At 40.8% G+C, this 22,924-nt stretch overlaps 2 protein-coding genes across 12 annotated transcripts in view; both read left to right on the top strand.

Annotated features, from left to right (window-relative positions):
• Positions 1-283: 283 nt before the first annotated feature.
• Ska2 (spindle and kinetochore associated complex subunit 2) lies at positions 284-18,492 on the top strand. Its single transcript, XM_032913361.1, has 4 exons — positions 284-374; positions 7,436-7,522; positions 10,748-10,924; positions 17,524-18,492. The coding sequence occupies exons 1-4, from the start codon at positions 342-344 to the stop codon at positions 17,590-17,592; spliced, it is 366 nt and encodes a 121-aa protein (XP_032769252.1). The 5' UTR covers positions 284-341; the 3' UTR covers positions 17,593-18,492.
• Positions 18,493-22,378: 3,886 nt separating this feature from the next.
• Trim37 (tripartite motif containing 37) overlaps positions 22,379-22,924 on the top strand; it is a 141,678-nt gene continuing 141,132 nt past the window's right edge. For 6 of the 11 annotated variants that reach the window (XR_004389001.1, XR_004389003.1, XR_004389002.1 and 3 more), the window contains exon 1: positions 22,381-22,777. Coding sequence is in view for 8 of the 11 variants with exons in the window: in XM_032911862.1 (XP_032767753.1) it covers positions 22,757-22,777 (21 nt within the window). In the remaining 3 variants the exon portion in view is untranslated. Of the gene's footprint in view, positions 22,778-22,924 lie in introns of all 11 variants that reach the window. The other 5 variants (XM_032911863.1, XM_032911859.1, XM_032911861.1 and 2 more) reach the window with 4 other exon arrangements.

The raw sequence follows: 22,924 nt of genomic DNA, 5'->3' as shown, positions 1-22,924 counted from the left end.
CCGTGGAAGCTTCTATGTCATTGGCTGCTGCTGCTTCTGAGTGCACCAATCACAAACTCTTTTCCAAGTATGAACTTGAAAGTAAGGAACACAAGGCAGCCAATGGAAAAAACCACATATTCAGTAGCCAATCCTCCTGCGGCGTTTTGTGTCTTTGTCCAACAGGAAAGTGCGTTTCATAAGGAGGGGCGTTACCCAGGCGCCAATGGGCGGGCGCCGACGGAACTGACTAGCCAATGAGCGCGAGACGTTGAGTGACAGCTGTCCAATAGAGGCCCTCAGTGCTAGCACGGCTTGCAGCTTAAGCGCCTCCGCGGTCTGTGGAATGTCAACTATTCAATATGGAGGCGGAGGTCGATAAGCTGGAACTGATGGTGAGTGGAAAGTGAAGGAAACCTACTGGGTAATTAGTGTTCTCCACCGAAGGCCTAGAAGGTGAGGCGCAATTTGGAGTCGCCTGAAACTGGGTTGGAGGCTGGAACCCGAATTGAGTCCCTTCCTTCTGTACAAGGGAGCTACCGCCGCCTTGGTCTCTTAACCGCCGCGGGGGAAGGGGTTACATCCGGGGAACTGGTGAGGGAAATGGCGGGAGATGTTGAGGGTGTGGGGCCTTTGTAATTCCCTGGTCCTGGCTTTCACCTCCATCGGCTCCTGCCGCGCCAGGCACAGATACTGCCTCGTGTATTTCCACCTTCCTTCCTCAAGCGTGGCTGGTGCGGTCTTTAAAAGCTTCGAGGAGGAGATGGGATCGGTTTATGTTTCCCGAAAAGGGGGATGGAGGATGAGGTGGGGCAGAAGTCTAGGGGCGCGGAGAAATTGAGGTCCACTGTGCACCTACTCGTAGGCGGGCTGGGACAGTCTGAAACAGGACGCTAGACTCGCCCGAGAAACTTGCCCGCGGTCCCGCAGACCCGGCTCTGTGCGGCCCGGAGGTGGCGAGGAAGAAGAGCCGCCGAGGGGGACCGAGCCTGGAGCTCCTTCCCGGAGCGCGAGTGGCGTTTCGCCAGGCCCGGCCGTCTGCTTTCCAGATGCCCACTTCCATTCCTCTGTGCAAGGAGAGCCCGGGACGAAGGACCTCGGCGGCTGCGGGCGAGGCTGGCGTGCGCTGGGCACCCAGCGGAGGGGCCTTGTGGTTCTCCATCAGTGTTCTCTTTATTCCCGCCCTCCCATCCTTGCTCGGTAGATCGCCGCGCCTTTTTTCTTAGTTTTCTTGTTCTGTCTTCAGGCTTCTTTTGCATAATCACTTTTCTTTCAGATTGATCACTGGACCACCACCCCCTTTAAAAATAACAAGATTAATATTAAAAAGTAAAACATTTCTTCATCTTCAATCTGTCTTTCCCCTCTGCTTAGGTATCCGTTGTCTGAGCCACTCTCGCCAAGGAAAAATCTTGCTTTGTAACTTCTGCCTTGAGAAAGAGTTTTGGGAAATCCTGGAAGATAGCTAGTACCATCCCGCCTCCCCCATTCTCACCCCAGAAGGTGTGAGGCCTCAGTTTCTTTTCTCTTGCATTAATGAATTCAGGTGTTTCAAACACATTTTATTAGAAAGATTTCCCGTCGCGTTTATCATTGTATTTCAAAACTTTCTTTGTGGAGGGAGTGTAGGGATGGGAAGGGAGAAGTATTTTCTGCAGCTTTCCAAATCTTTAAAAACGAATATTTGATTTAATTTGCTCGTGTGTGTGTGTGTGTGTGTGTGTGTGTGTGTGTGTGTGAGAGAGAGAGAGAGAGAGAGAGAGAGAGAGAGAGTTATTGCCATATTAAAAATAGATACATATAAAGTGTTAAATAGTGTGGTTAGAGTCTATCAATAAACCGGCATGCCTGTGCCTCTCTCCCATATTATGAATTCCTTCCACTGGAATAGCTAGAGATATTTTTGTTTGTTAGAGGCTATTTTGTTTTTAACAGAATTTTACCAGAATTAGTTGGTCGATCAATTTCTGAGCTTTATCTAGTCTTTCCAGTACAATCAATACTCAGACTTTTAAAAAATATTGAGCAAATCATCTTAAAACAAAAGTTAAACATCTTTGGAAAGGTGAAGTTTTAGGAAGTTATAAAGTTGTTGAACATGTTTAAATATTGTATAAATTATGGGGTAGCTTTAAAATTTCTTTTTGCAGAGGATGAAAGGAAAATGGCTTTTCCTTTTGTGACATTTCCTGAAGTAAATTCGTGGTAGCATTTATATTCTTCTAGTTACTGAAGTTTTTTCCATAATCAAGGGCTTGAGAAACAAATTATTTTTATCATGATTTTCAATATTAACTGCTTTTTATTGACCAGGCAACAGCAGACATTTTATCTTTACACTTGCTCTGATCCTTTTTATAAAAAAGTATCTGTGGAAAAAGTTACTTTGTATGTCAAAGATAAATGATTTCTTATGCAATCTTCTTTTATTCCTAGGTCTTTACAATACTTAAAAGATTTGCTAAGGAGTCCTTGCATATATAATAGGAGTGCATACTATTTAACTTTGTAAAGGCAGTAGTTATCCTCATTTGGTAAAAAAAAAGCCTAATATTAATTATTTGAAATTTTTTCCGTGTTAACATTTTATTCAGAAAATTAAATTTGCTTTTTAAACATTTGTCTTTAAAACCCAATGCTTGGTTAGCAGAGTTAAATAATCCCAAATTTGGGTTTTGTAGCCCAGGATTTGAGGATAAGTACCCCATTTTTCAGTAGATTTGATCTGCTTTGTAGCTGAACTGGACCATGTAATGGAAGGTCAATGAAAATAATGGGAATTTTTTTCATCAGTCAGCATTACTAATGGTGGAGTAAGCACATTGTAGGGTAACCTTTGTTTGCTAACATTTCCCTTCACTCTCTGACTGAGTGGTATTTACCTCCTGCCCTCCTTTGGTCATCCCACTTGGGATTGTTGACAAAGGCAGTGTAATAGGATCCTTGGATTCTGTTTCTTGGTTCACTTCTGACTTTTAAAGAAACATATTATCCCTCTCATTGTTTTCTTGATAGTTCTAAGTTTGAAGGGAATGCCTTTCTTTACTACATAGGATATTTTAAGAGTGAATATTAAATATCCTCTTGTCTAGCATTAGGTTAGGTTGGGCCAACATTCTCTTTAGAATATACTGGTTCCCTGATAATCTCTTCCCATGTTATAATAGTCCTCAATAGACTCTTGGGTTAAGATTTATTTATTTTATGTATATGAGTACACTGTCTCTTCAGACACAGCAGAAGAGGGTATCAGATCCCATTATAGATGGTTGTGAGCCACCATGTCGTTACTGGGAATTGAACTCAGGACCTCTGGAAGAACAATCAGTGCTTTTAACCTCTGGGCCATCTTTCTAGCCCCAAAGCATAAGATTTAAGTGCTGTGTGTGGGGTGTGTGTGTGTGTGTGTGTCTGTGTCTGTCTGTCTGTCTGTCTGTGTATCTCTCTGCATGCATGCACGTGTATTAGGTTCTATAGAGATAAATTGGGTATATAGATTTGAGAGATTCATTTTTTTCTTTTTTTCTTTTGAGATTTATTTTATGAATATGAGTGTTTTATCTATGCACCACATTTATGCCTCGTGCCCGAGGAAGTCAGAAGAGGGCATTGGATCCTGTGGAACTCTGGATGATTTTGAACTGCCACATGGGTGCTAGGAATCGAACCCAGGACCTCTACAAGAACAAATGCTCTTAACCCATGAATCCTTTTCCTTTGTTCTTTGAAGTAATTACTCAAAGGACTTGCTTTCTATGGTAGGCAGCCCAATTGCTTTGGAAGAGGAGTTAACTAACATTACATTTTAGCAAGAACATAAATTGTTTTTCACATATTTGCCTCAGTAATCACAGCTGATTTTGTTAACCTCGATTGTAAAGTATTACTGATGCCCATGTTAGTTACTAAAGGCTGAGGACATATTACAAAATCCTTTACATCTGTGCGTGCTTATGTCTGAATGCTGCTATTTACAGGTTAGTCATCCAAAAACAATTATCACTTTGGTCCTTTGCCTTTCAAAGAGTAAACTTTGGTATAAATGTTTTTAGGTTTGGATGTCTTCTGACCAAAATGGCAACCCAACTTTAAGGTCTTTGCACACTGAACCCTCCCTTTCTTTCCTGCTGGCTACTGCTGACGACTGCTCTGACTTTATTGCACTACTGTACTGTACAGCTAGCAGTGCAATAGTATTGTCAAAGCATCCGGGAGCAGGCTACTACGCACCTGTCTTGGTTCTTGTCTTACATCTTCAGGATTTGTGGAAAGTTTTCTATAACTTTCAGTTACTATGTAATTTTGTTACTGTATATTTTTTAAAAAGTCAACATTTGAAAAAAAATCTTAACATTAATCATTTCTGTATTGCACTGGAAATTCATTTCTGTATTTTGTGATGTCATGGCTTGTCTAAATGAATAGTACTTTGTAATTTGCTTGTTTTTGTAATAGACTTGGGTAGGTTCTGGCAACTGTTAGGTCTTGCCTGAGTTGGTAAGTGATAAATAGTCTCTCATGCCTATTTGCTGTGGTAATGATTTAAGTCTTAGTGTTCACTTTAGTATTATATACGACATGTTTACATTTAACACTTAGGAAGGGGACTAGAGAGATGGTTCAGCAGTTAAGAACGCTACAGAGGACCTGAGTTCCCTTCCCAGCACATACATCTCTAGTAGTCATAGCCACTTGTACCACTAGCTTGTACCGGTGGTTCAGTGCTGTCTTCTGGTCTCTGCAGGCACACAATTACAAAGACACACTGATACATACACAGAATAATAAAATCCTTAAAACTTAGAAATGCTTGGTTATTGTAAACTTAAAATATAAATCATTACTTTTAAAAAAACCCTTTTAGGGGTTGGGGATTTAGCTCAGTGGTAGAGCGCTTGCCTAGCAAGCTCAAGGCCCTGGGTTCAGTCCCCAGCTCCGAAAAAAAGAAAAGAAAAAAAAAAAAAAGAGAGGAAAAAAAACCCCTTTTATTGGTTGTGAATTTCACATCATACACCCCAACACCCCAATTCCACTCATTTTCCTTTATCGGCCTTCTGCCCTTGCAACTTCCCCCTCAAAAGAAAATAAAGATAGAATTAAAAAAAAAAAAATCTTGTTGTGGAAGTTGTAGTTTGTCAACAGTGTGTCACACACTGTTTTGTCCATACAACAACCATCAGTTTTTGGTAATGAATTTGATGTACATTTTATGTAAGTAAAACTAAAAATTTAAGTATACACTATGATTTGTTAAATGTATATATAATGTAACGAACTCCACTACTATGATATAAAACATTTTCATTATATTTCATTTCAAAAGTATCTTTGTGTCTTTCTACTATCTCCTCTCAAACAGTAGTTAATGGGCTAAAAAATTATTTGTTCTTTTATGTTCCCATTCTTGTACTTACTCTAACTGCTTTTTTCATCTTATTGTATACATTGATAATTGATTCATTTTTATTGCTGAGTATATTCCATTTTATAAAATCTGACATTGTTTCTTGGGTTGTTTCCAGGCTTTGCCTGTTATGAATAAAGTTGTTGGAAGCATTGAACATCTTTGTGTGGACATAATTTCTTATTTCTTTTGTGTAAATACTGAGAAATGGGACTATAAGGAGGAGTTGCTAAAATCAACAAGATGGTGGCACAGCCTTCGATCCTATCACATGGGAGGCAGGGGATGGTGAATCTCCTGGTTCAAGACCAGAATGAGTTCCAGGAGCCCAGAGCTACACAGAGAGACATGGTGTTGAAAACACACACGCACACACACACACACACACACACACACACACACACACACACACACACACACACACACACACACACACACACACATATATGCACACACACGTAAAAATTTGATAAATCTTTTCCATAGTCCTCTTAGTGATATTGAATATTGAATATTTTATGTTTATTTGCAACTGATATATCTTCTTTAATGTCTTAATGTCTTCTTGTCCATGCATAGTACACGGTACCTATACATATGTGTATGCACATAAACCACACACCCAATGCACACATATTTTTTCTCAATCTGAGGTCATTACTCTTTTTTTTTTCTTGGAGATTTGTGGTTTGGGGACTGGAGTGATGGCTCTGTGGTTAAGGTGCTTTTTGTTCTTCAGAGGACTGGAGTTTGCTTCTCAGCACCCAGGTTAGGCAGCTTACAATTGTTTACAATTCCAACTTGAGAGGATCCTACACTTTCTTGTGGCCTCTGGGATTTTTTACACATGTGGCAAGCAAACATAGACACACACACACACACACACACACACACACACACACACACAAATTTAAAAGTTTTTTTTGTAAATTTAATATTTTTTATGTGTGTGTATGAATGTATGTATGTATGTATGTATGTATGTGCTTGCTTGAGTCTATATCCTTCACATGTACAGGAGATTTGGAAGCCAGAAGAGGGTACTGGATCTTCTGAAGCTTGAGTTATATAGTTGGTTTTGAGCAGTCATGTGGATGCTGAGAATGGAACAAACCTGGATTCTCTGCAAGAGTAAGAGTTCTCTTAACCACTGGATCTCTCCAGCTCTCAAATGAAATCTTAACAAGATTTAACATAGCCCTATATAAAACAGCTAATGCACATGTGGTGCACATGTTCTGGTGCATGTTAAGGTCTAAAGTACAATGTGAACAAGTTCTTTGTTCACCAGGTAGGTCCTTGGATGGATGTAGCTTGGGGAAGTATAGAAGAAGCCCTGGTACCAGATCCTTGCACTGCCTGGTAATGGAGGTACATAGGCCTCTAATCCCAGCTACTCACTTTAGAGGGGTAAACTGAATGATTAGGATTTCAAGCTTATTTTCTGCAGTAGCCTGCCCTAGGTATACCTGGTTTACATTAAACCCTGTCCCAGAACTACAGAAGAAAGCTTACGTCCTTTTACCATGTGGATCTTGGGGACTGAACTTACATCATCAAGCTTAATTGCAGGCACCTTCACCTGCTGAGTCACGTTGCCATCCCACACAGACCTAGTTTTAAGGTTTATTAAAACCTTATGGGTATTGTTTACTTTATAAACCTTTGTGTTCATATTCTTTCTCTAAGGGGATGGGTTTTCCCTGTAGCTCTGGCTGTCCTGGAACTCTTAACCTCAAACTCACAGAGAGTTCTCCAACTCTGCCTCCCGAGTGCTGGAGTCAAAGGGGTGAGCCACTGCCTGGCTTATATATACTTTTGTTTTGTTTTTGGAGACAGTTTTATTTTGTAGCTTTGGCTGTTCTGGAACTTGCTCTGTATCTTGAACTTATAGAGATCCTTCTGCCTCTGCCTCCCAAGTGCTGTTATATACTTTCTATGTAAGTTTAGAATGAGTGTTTATCATATATTAGTATAATATTCAAACATGAAAAGAATGAATATGTTAATTTATTTTCGTTTACTAAATAATATATGTGTATGGTTTTTTAGTTCCAGAAAGCTGATTCTGATTTGGATTACCTTCAGTATAGGCTGGAATATGAAGTCAAGATTAATCACCCACACTCAGCAGGAGAGGTAATCGGGAAATAAGTAAATCATTTTGTTTTATTTTGTTCTTTGTTTTGTTTTCAACACAAGGTTTCACTCACTAAGCCCTGGGTGGTGTCCTGGAACTCACTATGTAGACTGTGTCACTATGTAGACTATCCTGGATTCCACCTCAGATAGCTTCCTGCCTCTGCCTTACAAGTACTGGCATTAAAAGTGTGCACCATTATGCTTGGTAACTTTGTCCAAATATTTTCTAGTAATATTTCTAATTGTAGTATATTCTGACAATTACTAAGTATTAAGCTTTTGAACACTAGGTTTGTACAGTCACAACATCTTGCTTTGTTGGAAGATTGCTCATCGTATACTGAAGTGATTATACTGATAATAAAATATGTGCTAATTTTTAAAAACAGATGATGAACTCAAAGGTACAAGCCAGGAAGAAGCCTGAACATTTCTACTCCTAGAATACTGGTTCTTAGTTTGAGGGGAGAAGGCTTAGTAGTCATGCTATTCTTTGGCAAAGATGATATGCTGTTTAGTTGGCTTAATTATAGTATAGATATGAACAGTAATTTTGCATAAAGTTATGTAGTTTTTTGTTTTTGTTTTTTTTTTTTCAGAGCTGGGGACTGAACCCAGGGCCTTGCGCTTACTAGGCAAGCGCTCTACCACTGAGCTAAATCCCCAACCCTAGTTATTTTTTTCTTCTTTCAATTTGACATAGACCAGGGTCATCTGAGGGAGAACATCAATTGAAAAAATTGCCTTTATCAGACTCACCTGTAAGCAAGTCTGTGTAAGCATTTTTTTTTTTTTTTTTTTTTTTTTAATGATTGATAGGTAGTGGCCCGCCCACTGTAGGGAGAGCCGTCCTTGTACAGGTGGTCCTGGGTTGTATAAGGAAGCAGGCTGAACGAGTGATGAGAAGCGAGCCAGGAAGCAGCACTCCTCCACAGCCTCTGCTTCTATTCCTACCTCTAGATTTCTGGTTCAGTTCCTGTCCTGGTGAACTGTGATTGGGCTGAGTATGCTGTGTAAACTTTTCCTCCCAGAGATTGTTTTGGTCAATGTTTTATTACAGCTATAGAAAGCCAACTCGAACAGTATTAAGGCCACATTATTTAGAAAGTATTTAGAAAGTACTAACTTTAATTTTGAGGAAGAGTCTCACTGCGTTGCTTAGGCTAATCTCCATTTCTGGGCTTAACTGAGATCCTCTTGTGTCAGCTCCCTAAATACCTAGAATCACAAGTGCATGCCCACCACATCAGAGTTCTTTTCATAGACCATAAATTCATGCCTTTTAAGAATACATGTCCATGGGAAAGAGGGAACAACCTCCATGCGTTGTCTGTTGACAGTATACTTGACAATAGACAGGAAATAATATATTTGAATTAAAAAAATTCCATACATTGCTATAAATTTTTAGCTAGCCTATTTACCTTTATCTGGGATAGTCAAGTCTACATAGTGAGACTGTCAAAAAGTAAAAACTAAACAGAATTCCAAACAAAACTTTGGTTTTGCAAGTATAAAACTAGCCTGAACTTTGAACAAACCAACCCAGTAAGGTATACAACTCAGTAGACTTTAATATAGTCACTCACAGACCTATAGCTATTCCCACAGAAATTTAAAAAAAAATACTTATTACTATTATGTGTGAGGTGTATGCAAGTGTGGATGCAGTCCCTAGCCTACATAAGTAGGTTAGAGGACAATCCCTAACTCAGGCTAGGAGTCAGCTCACTGGATTCTGCCGATTGAATGTAGACATAGGTCTGCAGGGGAAGCACTTTCACTGAGCCATGCCACCAGCCCCCGCCTTTAAATCTTAGTTTCACTATTTACATTACCCAACTCTTGGAACATTTTTATCGCCTGAGGAAGAAACCACATTTCTCATTTTCACCTATTAATGTACTTTCTAGTCCCACAGGTGTGTCACTGTAAGCATTTCACAAACAGCGGGGTGGAAGTAAGTTTCTCTTACCTCTCACTTAGCATGTTTCCAACTTTATTGATGGTGTAGCATGACCAGTACTAATTTTTTTCTGTGGTTAGAAGTTATCCATTGTAGAACTATAGTTTTTGTTTATCCATTCATCAGTGCAGTAGATATCAGGCTGGTCCTACCTTTAGGCTACAGTGAATGAACATTCATGTGGAAGTCTGTGTGCACATATTTCCTCTCTATGGGCAGAGCTACTATGGGGAGTTGCTTACTGGCCAGACAAGCAACTCATACTTGATATTTTCGGGAGCCATCAGAATGTTCAAAAATAGTTGCCATTAAAAATTACTCTTTTTGTAACTCTGAAACAGACTCAGTATCTAGAATAGGTTGGCCTTAAAATGACGGAGTCAAGCTGGCCTCAACCTTGCTGTGTACCCAGGACCCAGTTTGGAACTCAGATATTCAAGCCTCCCATTTGCTGGGATTGTAGACATTTGCCATGGTGCTTGGCCATGTAAATCTTTGAAATATACTGTTCTGGTGCTGTGGTACATTTGTTAAACATGTATCTTCACCATTTATCTCAGTGGGTTGTCTTTCCCTTTTCTGTTTGTTCTTTTCAAGATCGGACTTGTCTGCGTAGCTCTGGCTGTCCTGGCTAAGTGCTGTGATCAAAGGTGTACATCACCACTCACTGCTTGGCTATCTCAGCAGGCTTTCATCTTTGCAAACTTAACACACTGTATTCATTAAAGAGCACCTCTCCATCATCTCTCCTACCCAGCTCCAACCCTCATGAGCTTTACTACTCTAAGGCCATATTTATTCAGATCATGGGCTTTCCAAGCTGAACCAACAACCTCAGGCCAGATCCTTAAACCCACAGTGGAAGGAGAGAATTTACCCTTGAGAGTCATTCTGTGACCTCCACTTCGCAAGGTCGCACACAAACACACAATTCATATTATATCACTGCCATAATTGCCTTTAAAATTTTTAAGTATTTATGGTTTTGTGTGTGTGTCTGTACCTTTGTGTTTGAGTACAAACAAAGGTAGGTCCTTTCTAGCTAGGCATGGTGGTGCACAGCTTCAATCGCAGCGCCGAGGAGGTAGAAGCGGTCGGCTCTAAGGTCAGTCTGGCTTATGTAAAGTTTTAGGCCAGCTACGGTTGCATAGTGATGAAATAAATATGTGGTAGAAGGTATTGTAAATATTACTTTAAAAATAAGCTTAACACTTCCACAACATCATTTAATATATATTAACCTTTTTTTTATATAGAAAAATGCAGTTGCAATTTTAAAAGAATTATCAGCAATAAAGTCTCGATATCAAGCTTTATGTGCACGCTTTAAGACAGTTTCTGTTGAGCAAAAAGAGACCAAGAGCTGCATTTGTGCTATTTTGAACAAGACAATGACCATGCTACAAGAACTACAAAAGCAAACAAACCTGGAGGTAATGTTTACAGATTGGAATTGTGAAGTTGTTCCCTACTTCCCTACTGCTACCCCCAAGACAGGATTTCTCTGTGTAGCCCTGGATGTCCTGGATGGAATTCACTCTGTAGACCAGGCTGGCCTTGAATGCCTAGAGATCCACCTGCTTCTGCCTCCCTAGTGTGTGCCGCCATTGCTGATTGGATTTGTAAAGTTTTAGTTGTGAATATTGTTTTAAAAAATAAAACCCTAGTAGGTTTTGCTGCTTCCAGGCTCTTGGACCTGACTGGGGTGGTGAGGGAATGAAGAAAAGACAGACAGATCCTGGGATTTGGTACTCTGGATTCTTTTATTTATTTATTTATTTATTTATTTATTTTTTGGTTCTTTTTTTTTTTTTTTTTTTTTTTGAGTTGGGGACCGAACCCAGGGCCTTGCGCCTTCCTAGGCAAGCGCTCTACCACTGAGTTAAATCCCCAACCCTCTTTCTTTTATTTTTTAAGATTTATTTATTTATTTATTATATATAAGAACACTGTAGCTGTTTTCAGACACACCACAAGAGGGCATCAGATCTCATTACAGATAATTGTGAGAGCCACCATGTGGTTGCTGGGATTTGAACTCAGGACCTCTGGGAGAGCAGTCAGTGCTCTTAACCACTGAGCTATCTCTGAGTCTTTTATTATAAAGAATTGAACAGGGAGTCAGCTTATTGCATAGAGCTGACAAGGAGGCAGGGTTCTTACACGTAGATAAACTTGGAGGCAGAGTTTATGTAGACAGCTGGAATTAGGAGACAGGTTTAGCTGATGGGGAGGAGCCTTCTCTTTAGTGGAACAGTTTTTAGGCCATAAATATCCAGGGAGGGAAAACCATTTTCTGCACATACTGTCATTATCCGCACTTGGACTAGAAGAAGGCTTTGTCATTCCTCCCACAGTCTGAGGAATCTGGGTCCTGGACGTGGCCAGGTCATGTCAACAACGCACCACACATTCACTTGGGATTTCATTCACTCATCTTACTCTACTTCCTACAGTGTTGGAATTTAAGTTTAGTAGTCAATTTAAACTATTGATAGAAATAGAATTTTCTTGATTCCCCAAAACTTTAATGCTTTCCTTTTCAGTAAAGTGAGAAAAAAATTATGTAGATTTAGCATGGTTAATGATAGGTGTACTTTGTGTCTTGGGTTTTGTTAACAATGCCAGAAGAGAAAACTTAAACTTACTAATATTTTTTTAAATATATTTTTTGTAAAGATTTATTTATTTATTATAGATGAGTACACTGTAGCTGTCTTCAGACACACCAGAAGAGGGCATCAGATCTCATTACAGATGGTTGTGAGCCACCATGTGGTTGCTGGGATTTGAACTCAGGACCTCTGGAAGAGCAGTCAGTGCTCTTAACCACTGAGCCATCTCTCCAGCCCAACTTACTAATATTTTTAAAAAGAAGCCACTCTTTATTGTTTTTGGAGACAGGGCTTCATTGTATGTACTGTCTTGGACTCAATGCAGTCCTCCTGCCTCAGCCCCCTGCATGCTGGAATTACAGGAATGTGCTGTTCCTGAACCACAGTGGGGTTCATCTGGTTTATATGGGAACTAGTAAGTGTTTGATGCAAAGTCAGGCAGAGTGGTAAATATCAACAACCCCAGCACTCGGGAAGTGGAGGTATGAATGTTATGATTTCAAGACCAGCCCTGACTGCATTTCAAGTTTAAGGTCAGCCTAGATACTGTCGGAAAAGAAAAACAAAACACATCCTTAAACCAAGCAGCAGCAGCCATCAATGAAGTCCTCGCCACAAAAGTTCTAGGCTAGTCTGCTGTATATGGTGAGTTCCAGGGCTATGCAGAGAAACCCTGTCTTGAGAAACCAAACCACTCCCCACCCCACCCCCACCGCTCAAAGGGGGGTAAAAAAGAAGAATCCTTATACTTGTGAACTTAGGTCAGTGATGTGTAAAGACTTTTTTTTTTAATTTGTTTATTCTTGTATGTTATGAGTACACTATAGCTGTCTTCAGACACACCAGAAGAGGGCATTGGATCTCATTACAGATGGTTGTGAGCCACCATGTGGTTGCTGGGAATTGAACTCAGGACCTCTAGGGAGAGCAGTCAGTGCTCCTAACCGCCAAGCCATCTCTCTAGCCCCCTTTAAATAGATTGTAAAAAAACATCAGCTGGGGTTGGGGATTTAGCTCAGTGGTAGAGCGCTTGCCTAGCAAGCACAAGGCCCTGGGTTCGGGTCCCAGCTCTGAAAAAAAAAAAAAAAAAAAAAGAAAGAAAGAAAGAAAAAGAAAAACATCAGCTACTGAGTTGGCACTAATAGTTTGAACTGAGAACTGACTGATTAGTAACATTTTTATGTAGTGTCAAAGAAAAGTTGGGGTTCAGACAGCAGAGACTGTAAAAGGCATCAAAGAACAAACTAGATTCTGGATAAAGACCTTCATTTTATTTATGGCGTTGATTAGAACTGGCTGAAGTGACAGTTCTGGAATTTTTGTTTTTTAAAAAGCACAACTATTATGAGATTGTGCTTTCGTTTTAAACCCAGGTGTGGGGTATGGGTCTGCTTTGGGCTGAGTGTAGCAGCTGACTGACTAGGATTTGCCTCATGCTCTGGCAGAGGCGTTGTTTTGCCAGCTGTAGATAGTTTCTGTGATTGTGTGGCATTTGGACCCTGGGTATGTCAGAGGGTATGTAAATGCTAGCTCTCCCACCCCCACCCCAGAGGCATAGTTGGTGGTCATTGCGGGGAGGGCGTCCTTGTGGTTTGTGAGTAGTCTTGTTCATAGAAGAAATAAGAAGAAAAAAGATTTAGGAATCTCTATATCTCTCTCTCCTCTATCCTTTCTCTACTATCTAGAGATAGGGGTTAAAATGACAGGGGTGAGGAGTGGGGTGGAATAGGGTGGAGGATAAGGGGTGGGAAAAAGAAGAACCCACAAGGTAGCAAAGAACTGCTAAGTTGGCTTCTCCAAAACAAAAATTTAGATGTATTTTTGTGTGTGGGTGTAGCTTGCATGTATGGGTATCAAGTATGTGCCAGGTGCTTGTATAGATCAAAAGAGGGCATTTGATTTCCTGGAGTCATAATGTGGGTGCTGGGGACCAAACTTGGGTCCTCTGCAAGAAAAACAAGTGCTTTTAGACCCTGAGCCATCTCTGCAGCCTGACCTTCTACCTCTACCTTTGGAGAGGGATTGAATCCAGGGCTTGAAGTGTTTTAAGCAAGTGTCTCCCAACTAAGCCACATCCACAGTTTAACTTGTTATTACCACGCAAGTCACAGTTTTTTCATTATGTACGATCAAAACTTGATACCAGGAGTACAATTTGGGAAACATCTTGGAAACCATGTGCCTCTACATGTCCACAGCAACGAATCTACAAATTCATAAAAGCTTTAAAGTATAGAAAAATTGGGGTGCGTGAACAAAGAGAAAAAATAATATTCTGAATGCTTGGTATGAATTGCTGGATATACTAAATAGTACTGTTACTTCTCACAGAGACTACAAACTGGTATAGAAGGGTAGTGTTCTTATGATAACAGATCTCCTCTGTCTCTTCCCTCCCTTTCCCACACAGTTTCTCCTCTTTTTCTCTCCTTTTTTTTTTTTTTTTTCCTTTGCCTTGTTGGAGATCAAACTCAGGGTCCTTTGCATACTAGGCAAATATTCTATCCCCAGTTCCTTGTGAAAACGTTTAAATCATCTAAACTATAAAATCAGCAATGATTTTACACAAACAGAAATGTCTGAAGTGAGAAATAATGATGCCAGATGAAAGAAGCTATGGGAACATTCATTTTTCGAACAGATTGTGCTAAGGAGAAATGATGGGAAGGCAGGATATAAGCGTAGAAAAAGGAAGCTATATTTTAAAATTTGTGACAGCCATGTTGGAATATTGTGGCTTTTGTACCCATCACTTTAAAAGTGGGGTAAGTAGGGGGTCTGGATAGGTAGCTGAGCGGTTAAGAGCAATAAGAGGGCACACTACTCTCCCAAAGGACCCAGGACCCATGGTAGGCAGTTCATGACCTGCACCAACAACCTGCACTAACTCCAGTTGCAAGGGCTCTGCTTCCTTTGTCCTGCTTGGGTGTGGTACTCACATGTACACATCCACAGACTTATATACACATAATTAACAACTTTATGTTTTTCTGTTTATTTGAGACAGGGTCTGACTATGTAGCTCTGGCTGTCCTGAGACTTGTTTTATAAACCAGATTGACCCATAACTCCTACAGATCAGTCAGCCTGTGCCTCTTGAAGTTTGGATTAAAAGCATGTGCCACCACACACCATACACATAATTAATTAAAAATAACAAATTAATGTCTTTTTTAAAAAATGTGATGGGGAAAAGAGTACATGCAGTATAGAATTTGTAATGGGATTTTAAAAGTTTTTTTTCAGTAATAGGGAGAAATGTTGAAAATAAAGTCATGCTACATTTAACCAAAGATTTATGAAATGTTCTAAAATAACCTAAAAGACTTTTCCATTGTTTTGTGAGCATCTTTGTGTGATTAAGGAAAATGGTACATTATGTGCAACAGAAAATAAAACTGCTATAATCTTTACCAGTGACAGTGACTTTTCATTAGGAAAGATAACAGTGTCTTTGAATTAACAATATTCAAAAGGACATTTAAATTGGTAATCTTAATAAATAGGGAGCCATGAACAGAGGAGGAAGTGGGGGGAGGAATACATAGAAATGTCCAAGATGTGGAAGCTTAACATGCTCAGTTATCAAAGGTTATTACAGAGAGAGATTTGTACCAAAGCACTGGGTATGGCGATCCTGCCTGTGAATGCAGTGTTGGAAGGATAAGGTGGGATTGATGTAGACTCTGTCTCAAAACAGATAAAAAATACCCAAAACTTTAGAACAAAAATATAATCATTGGCAATTAGAAAGGCTTTAAAAAATGTATTTTATTGAAAGATGCTTCAAAAAAAAAAAAAACAGTAAAGAAAAATTTCTACAGGGATTGGAGAGATGGCTCAGCAGTTAGGAACACTTGCTGTTCTTGTAGAGGTCTCAAGATCGACTCCCAGCACCCACACAGCAGCTTATAGTTGCTCATAACTCTAGTCTTCAGGGTTTGTGGCTGTCTTCTGGCTTCCTAGGCACTTGTTCACACAGTATACATTCACGCAGATTGTTACCATATATATAAATTAAAAAAAATTTTGTTTTTGAGACAATGTCTCTGTGTAGTTACAGCTCTCCTAGAGCTTGCTATGTAAACCAGATTGCTCTTGAACTCACAGAGATGCCTCTTCCTCTGCCTCCCAAGTCCTGGGATTAAAGGTCTATGCCACCATACCCAGACAAAAATCAAAATCAAAACAGTTGCTTCAAACTTCAGACTGATTAATTTGGTTTTAATTTATGAAAAAACCTTTGAGAACTTGTTAAATTAGTGGTCTGAGAATTTTTGTCTAGCACTCTTAGGAATAATGGGCTTTTTGAGAACATGTTTTGCCACATTTACATCACTCCCTTCGTTTGAAGCAGAATTCTGCAATTCTCTGGGTTGAGAGTATGAGCTTAAAATTTTATATATATGAACATGTTGGGCTCAACCAGCTGTGTGGGAGAATCATGGGGTTCTGAGGTTTTGGACTACTGGGCTATCCAATAGCCACCCATGGTTATATAAATTTAAATGTAATTCCATAAGCCTGCGAATTCAGTTTCTCATCTCATGATCAGACAGTGCAGACATAGATTGCTTCCAGCTTCGTGGGAAGTTCAGCTGGCCTGAGCTACCCTGGAGATGCTGAATCTATAGTTCTGCACTGTTCCAGATCTGGTCATGTCTCTAGAGAGGACCTATAGAATTAGGTCAGTTTGTAACTATTTCAGAGGTTTGCGCTGTAGCTTGTGTTATTTTCCCATATAACCCTTTTCTCGGCTAACTTTTTCATGTTCTGTGAAAATCCATTAATTTTGTTAATTTTATTTCCTTTTGTTTTGGCTCTTGCTCCGACCTGCTTTATGCAGATAGTTATTTCTGACTGTTTCCTAATCAATCATCCATTCCTATTACGTATCAGTCCTTTCCCCCACCCCTTCTGGAGACAGGGTTTCTCTGTGTAGCCATGGCTGTTCTAGAACTCACTCTGTAGATCAGGCTGGCCTCCAGAGAACAGCCTGCCTCTGCCTCCCAAGTGCTGACATTAGAGGTGTGCACCACCACTGGCCTGGCTTATTTGTGTTTTAAATTGTTTTTTGAGATGGGGTCTTCAAAATTCAGCACATACTTATTTCTCTGGGGAAAATTTCTACGTTTTGGTCCAAATCTCTTTTCCCATATGGTATTCAAGCATTCATTTTGTTCTGTTAAATGGTAGTTCTTTGTTTGATTTCTTCATCTTGTTTGTACAGCCTAATTGCCAGTTCTTTGTGGTATGTATATGAATAGCCAGGAAGCTGTCATTCCCCCTGCTTTTCAAATGTCACAACTAAACATGTAGTATAAGATTATGAAAAAATTCGTGCAACAAAGCAAAATTTAACTCCTTTCGCAACCTTTGAATGTTTTGAAATAAACATTTTGTAATTTGTTTTCTAGCTAACTCTACTGACAGAAGAGGAGAAAGCTGTGACAGAGCGACTGAAGTCTCACGTACCAGACTTATGAGACGGAATTTTACAAAGGAAATTTGATGTCGAAAAGATCAGCTCCAAAGAGATCCGCGAGGTGTCTAGAGGTTGGGGGCTGATGAGGAAGACTGAGATTTTCCTTGACCGACAGGATCATGATGCATTTCATGCAAGAGGAAATTGTAGGAAGGGAAGACATCATAAGACTGAAAACCAAAAGGGTGGGATGGGAATAAAGAGATGTAAAAACTGATAGCCAGAGTTAATTTTGTCATTGCAGGCAATGAAATCCCTTAGTGCTATTTTTATTTTGTTTTCTTTTTGTATAGTTGTTGCAATTTTAGATGTTTTAGGCTTTTGTAAAAGAATATTTATGTACATTTCATTCAGTATGTGAATGTGCAAAATACTTGTATAATATTCAGGCGTTGTTTGTTTGCTCTTTTGAGACAAGGTCTCACCATGTAGCTCTGGCTGGCCCTGGAGCCCTCTATGTAGACCAGACTAGCACTGAATCCTAGAGATGCCAGCCTTTGCCATCACACCGGGCTTTGTCTGTCGTCTGTCTGTCTGTCTGTCTGTCTGTCTGACACAAGGTCTTATATATCTCAGGCTGGCCTCAGAATTGGTGTCAGTAAGGATAATATTTCACTCTGATACCTCCCGAGTGCTGGGATTCCCAGTGTTCGTAAGCATGTCTGGTTTATGCAGTAGTAGGGCTCTAACTAGAGCTTCGCTCATGGTAGGCTAGCACAGCACAGCTGAGCCACATCCCAACCCTGTATTTTTCTAAATAACACACTTACTTGTGTATATATGATGTCCAGTATTTCCCAAAATCTAATAAATATAATTAATGGGCTGTTTTGTGAAAACTTTAATTTTTTTTCCTTCTTCCCATTGCTAGAAATAAACATCATGAGCTTGTCTTCAAATACTGTTTAGGACTTTCTGGTATTGCAATAATATGCTATTTTTCAGTCTGGTTTTTTGGTTGTTCATTGCATAGAAAAGATAAGCTGAAATCGCTGACTTATCTGCTACTATCCAGTGTGTGTGTGTGTAAATTGTTTCACTATTTTTGTGGTTCTGGGCTTGAACCTAGGGTGACACATGCATGCTTAGAATGCAGTCCACCACTGAGTTATGTCCCTATATCCATCTATCTATCTATCTATCTATCTATCTATCTATCTATCTATCTATCTATCTATCTATCTACCTACCTACCTACCTACTTATTTATTCATTGAAAGAGTCCTGCCCTGATCCAGGCTTGTCTAGGTGCCTTGGTGACCTGCCTGCCTTAGTCCTTTAGTGTTGTGATTACAGGGAAGAGAAACTGTGCCCATCTATTTGTTTCCCTTTTGAGATAGGACTTTACTATGTAGTCCTGGTTGGTCTGGATCTATGTAGATCAGGCTGGCCTAGAACTCAGAGATCACTTGCTTCTGCTCTGGGTGCTGGAAACAAAGCTGGTTTTGTTTCTCTTTAACGATTTATTTTATTTTATGTACATGAGTATTTTGCCTGCATGTCTGTCTGTACCTGATGTTCATGCTTTGTGCCCACGGAGGCCAGAAAAGGGTGTCAGATCCCCTGGAAATGGAGGTATAGACAGCCATGAACTATTGTCTTGGTGCTGTGCATTGCACCTGGGTCCTCTGGAAGAGCAGCAGGTGCTGAGCCATCTTTTCAGCCCTCTCTTGTTTTTCTGAGACAGGGTCTCACTGTAGGCCATGTTGGCCTGGAACTGGAGATCATCTCACTTCAGGCTTCTAAGTGCTGGGATTCCAGGCACATACTTTCATACCTGCTTTTAAAATTTGTTATAAGCACAGAACTCTGCCTGCCTCTACCTCCTGAGTTCTGGGATTAGATGCTATGCACCCATGCTGAGCTTGATAGATTACTGTTTTAAGAGCAGGTCCCAGTGTATGGTTCACGATGGCCTGGAATACAAGAGTTTCTTCACTTGCACCTGTGTTTGAGGTATGGTTATGTTAATAAGTTGAGAGAGTCAAGAAGATGCTATAATCATGGAGTTTCAGGTGAGCGTGGGCTACACAGCAACACTTGCTTTCAAACTAAATCCAGAAATGTGATTTTTCTCCCTTTAACGTTTGTTTTCCAGTACTTAAGACTCTAGACTCTCAAATATTGCCAGTAAAATTCTCTATCTGAACATTTAAATTGAACATATTCAGACTTCTTGTTCATTTTGTAATTTTGGTAGTGGCTTCTGTTAGCTGGAACTGATACCTTTTTTAATGTATTTGCATCCACTTATTTATAAAATAAAACCCAAAATTGGTCATAGTATCTAACCTTTATGATATATGATTTTCATTCTTATTACTTTAATTTAGACTTATTCTCATCTAGATGCTATTTTCTGTTGCTGTAGTGTTTATATGTTTTTTGTTTTTTTTTCGGAGCTGAGAACCGAACCCAGGGCCTTGCGCTTTGTAGGCAAGCGCTCTACCACTGAGCTAAATCCCCAACCCTGTGTTTCTATGTTTTAAGTAATAATATTTAAGATATATAAAAGCAGGCATAATGCGTATTATCCAGAGTAGCCTGCATTCAGTTTCTTTATTCATTTCTATACATTTTCACATAGAATTTTTCTTTAGAAAAATAAAACAGGTCAGCAATCATATATTATACTGTTGTATTTAGTTTTGTCATATTCTTTCATAACATCATACATTTAACATTCTCTTAACACTTCTAACTACTGTATGAATATACCTTGATTTTGTAATAGCATTTGGGGGGGGTGTGTCTTGTGGAGAAGGATAGAGCAAAGTCAGCCCCTAAGTGCTACCCTAGTTTTTGAGAGACATGGTCTTGGGCTATGGCCTGATTGGTTTTATTCAAATTCTCAATCTTTGCCTCAAGCTCTCAAGTGCTAGTGGACTCCTTCACCCAGGCAAATGGCTTTAACTTGGCCAACTACCAATTTAACCACAATATGACTGTATTTTTTTTTAATCAAATACCCCTAATTAATTGTAAATTTAATTTTTTACTATTATGAGCTAGTCTGATGACTAGTTTCCTAAACATTTTTGATTGTTAGGCAAATATACCATAATCTATTTTTAATATGTATTGGCTAGTGTTATGTTTTGCTAAAGGACAAAGGTTTCTCCATATTGTTGAGAATCCCAAGTGCCATACTATTTCCCACAAACGTTTGATTGGGTTTTGAGTCTGGCTGCTTAGCCCTGGCTACCTTTGAACTCACTAAGTAGACCAGGCTGTTCTGGAGATGGTTTCTGCTATCTTTGATTAAAGGCTGTGCTTAAAAGCAAAAGACATGCACCCACACACCCGGCCCCGCACACATTTTTTGAGATAAAAATTACACAATGAAATTAGCAATTTTAAACTGTAAACAGAATGTAGTGGCATACCTTTGTCATATACAAGCACTGAGGTTAAGGAGGGAGTTCAAGGCCGGCATATGCTTCATAGCAAGTTCCAGGTCAGTGCAGGCCACAGGAGAACAACAGCAACAAAAAGGCACAAATGAGGACCTGTTAGTAAATTTATCCTGCAATTATTAACCTGCATCTAGTTTGAAGACCATAAATGATTTGAAATGAAAGCCTTTTTTCTTTGGCTTTTTGGTTTTTCAAAATAGGGTGTTAAGGTGTAGCCCTGGTTGTCCTGGAACTCACTCTGTAGACCAGACTGGCCTCGGACTCAGAGATTCACCTGCCTCTGTTCCACAAGTGCTGGGACTAAAGCTGTGTGCACCACCATTCCCAGCTTGTGAAAGCATTTTTATTTCTGCTTACGTTACTTAAATGATATGTGTGTGTAGATTATTTTGGGTTATGTTCATACGTGTGGGTGTTTTAGTTGGGCAGAACATCTCTGTTACCTTGGAGTTGGAGTATAGGCTGTAGTTCAAAGGCAGGGTTAGAAAGTGATCTTCCCCAAGGGTAGCAAGTATTAACCTCTGGGCCATCAGTCCTACCTCCATAAATCTTGTCTGTAGTTCATGTAATTAGAAAAAACTGTTGCTAATCACTAGAAGTTTCTCTGGATTGGGGTTCATAAATAACTTTATAAGCTTTAGAGAAGAATTAAGATTTAAGTATTTGACCAAAGCCTCTTGTCTCACATACTCTGTTTCTGCAACCTTACTGGTCTCTTCAGGCAGGAAATTAGAGGCGATAGTCTAGGAAAGCAGAATACAGACGGTAGTCTTTTTATGTTAGCCCCCAGAGCAGAAACAACTCAAGCAGCAAGAAAGGGATAGTTGGTGGGATGTGGGTCCAGTTGTCTCACCAAAGCTTGGAGACTAGACTACAACATATCCAGTCCATCGTGAACTACAGAAACCGCCGGTCCATTTCAATTGGAGCTTTTGAACTGCATTTACTATGTAGGGCGACTAAGTCTTAAAAAAAAAGAAAAGAAAAGAAAGAAAGCTTAAAGTCTGCGCTTCCTCCCAGAGGCGGAAAGCAAACGCCCTAACCAAGGGTCCAAGGCTCCAGGGTTTCCTTAGGTGAGCCACAAACAACTGGGAACACAAATAAGACTCCCCGTTCCTTCCTAATACTTGGGAGCATGGCTTCCAACACAGAGAGACAAGGAGACTTCAACATCGTTGGCGGTAAAAATCTGAGGGGCGAGAGCGGGCACGCCGACGGCAGACACGCCTCCCCGCTGCACCCCCTATCCAAGTCTCGTGTGCTGCGTGCACCGCGGGAAACCGGCGCCCGCCTCTCCACCCGCCCCGCCTCTCTCACGCAACGACGAGTGCGCGTGCGCACTGCGCCCGCCCTGCTGCCGCGCCTCTAGCTGCCCTGGTTACCGTTGGTGTTTGCGAATTCTCTGCTGCGCCTGTTCCGCCCTGGACTAGCCCCGCGGCGGTTTTCACACGCGCGCGCCGGCGTCACGTGGGCCTGGGCTCCCACGCGGACGCTGGCCGGCTACTGAGGCGGGAGGAAGGCGCTGCGGCTACCGCTAGTCCTTCCCTCTCCGCCCCAGGGCTGGCGCGCGGATAAAAATGGCGAAATGGTGGGTAGCCGGTGGGAAACCTGACGGGATGGGGCGCGGAGGTGGCACTGTCGTGGGAGCCTGCTGAGGTGAGCGCAGCTGACCTGGCGACCTCGGGCCGGCGCCTGACAGCAGACACGGACTCCGAGGGTCGCCGAGGGCCCCGCCGAGAGACGGAGGCAATGGATGAGCAGAGTGTGGAGGTGAGGGGCTTTATGGAGGGTGGTGGCTGGGCTTTTCTCTTTGGGACTCCATGCTCTTGTCCTCCCTGTGGGAGGCAGCTTCTGCGGGTCGCGGAGAGGGAGGCTGGCCCGGCTGTTCTGCTGCCCTCAGGGTGCCCGGTGCTGAAG

Source organism: Rattus rattus, chromosome 9 (assembly GCF_011064425.1).
Source record: "Rattus rattus isolate New Zealand chromosome 9, Rrattus_CSIRO_v1, whole genome shotgun sequence".
NCBI classification, from domain to species: Eukaryota; Metazoa; Chordata; class Mammalia; order Rodentia; family Muridae; genus Rattus; species Rattus rattus.
The sequence above is the reverse complement of the archived record's forward strand: the minus strand, read 5'-3'. Positions and strand labels throughout refer to the sequence as shown.

Coding starts and splice junctions, on each gene's coding strand:
- Ska2 (XM_032913361.1), top strand. CDS start 342: ATGGAGGCGGAGGTCGATAAGCTGGAACTGATG. Junction 375..7,435: donor TCGATAAGCTGGAACTGATG/GTGAGTGGAAAG, acceptor ATGGTTTTTTAG/TTCCAGAAAGCTGATTCTGA. Junction 10,925..17,523: donor AAAAGCAAACAAACCTGGAG/GTAATGTTTACA, acceptor TTTGTTTTCTAG/CTAACTCTACTGACAGAAGA.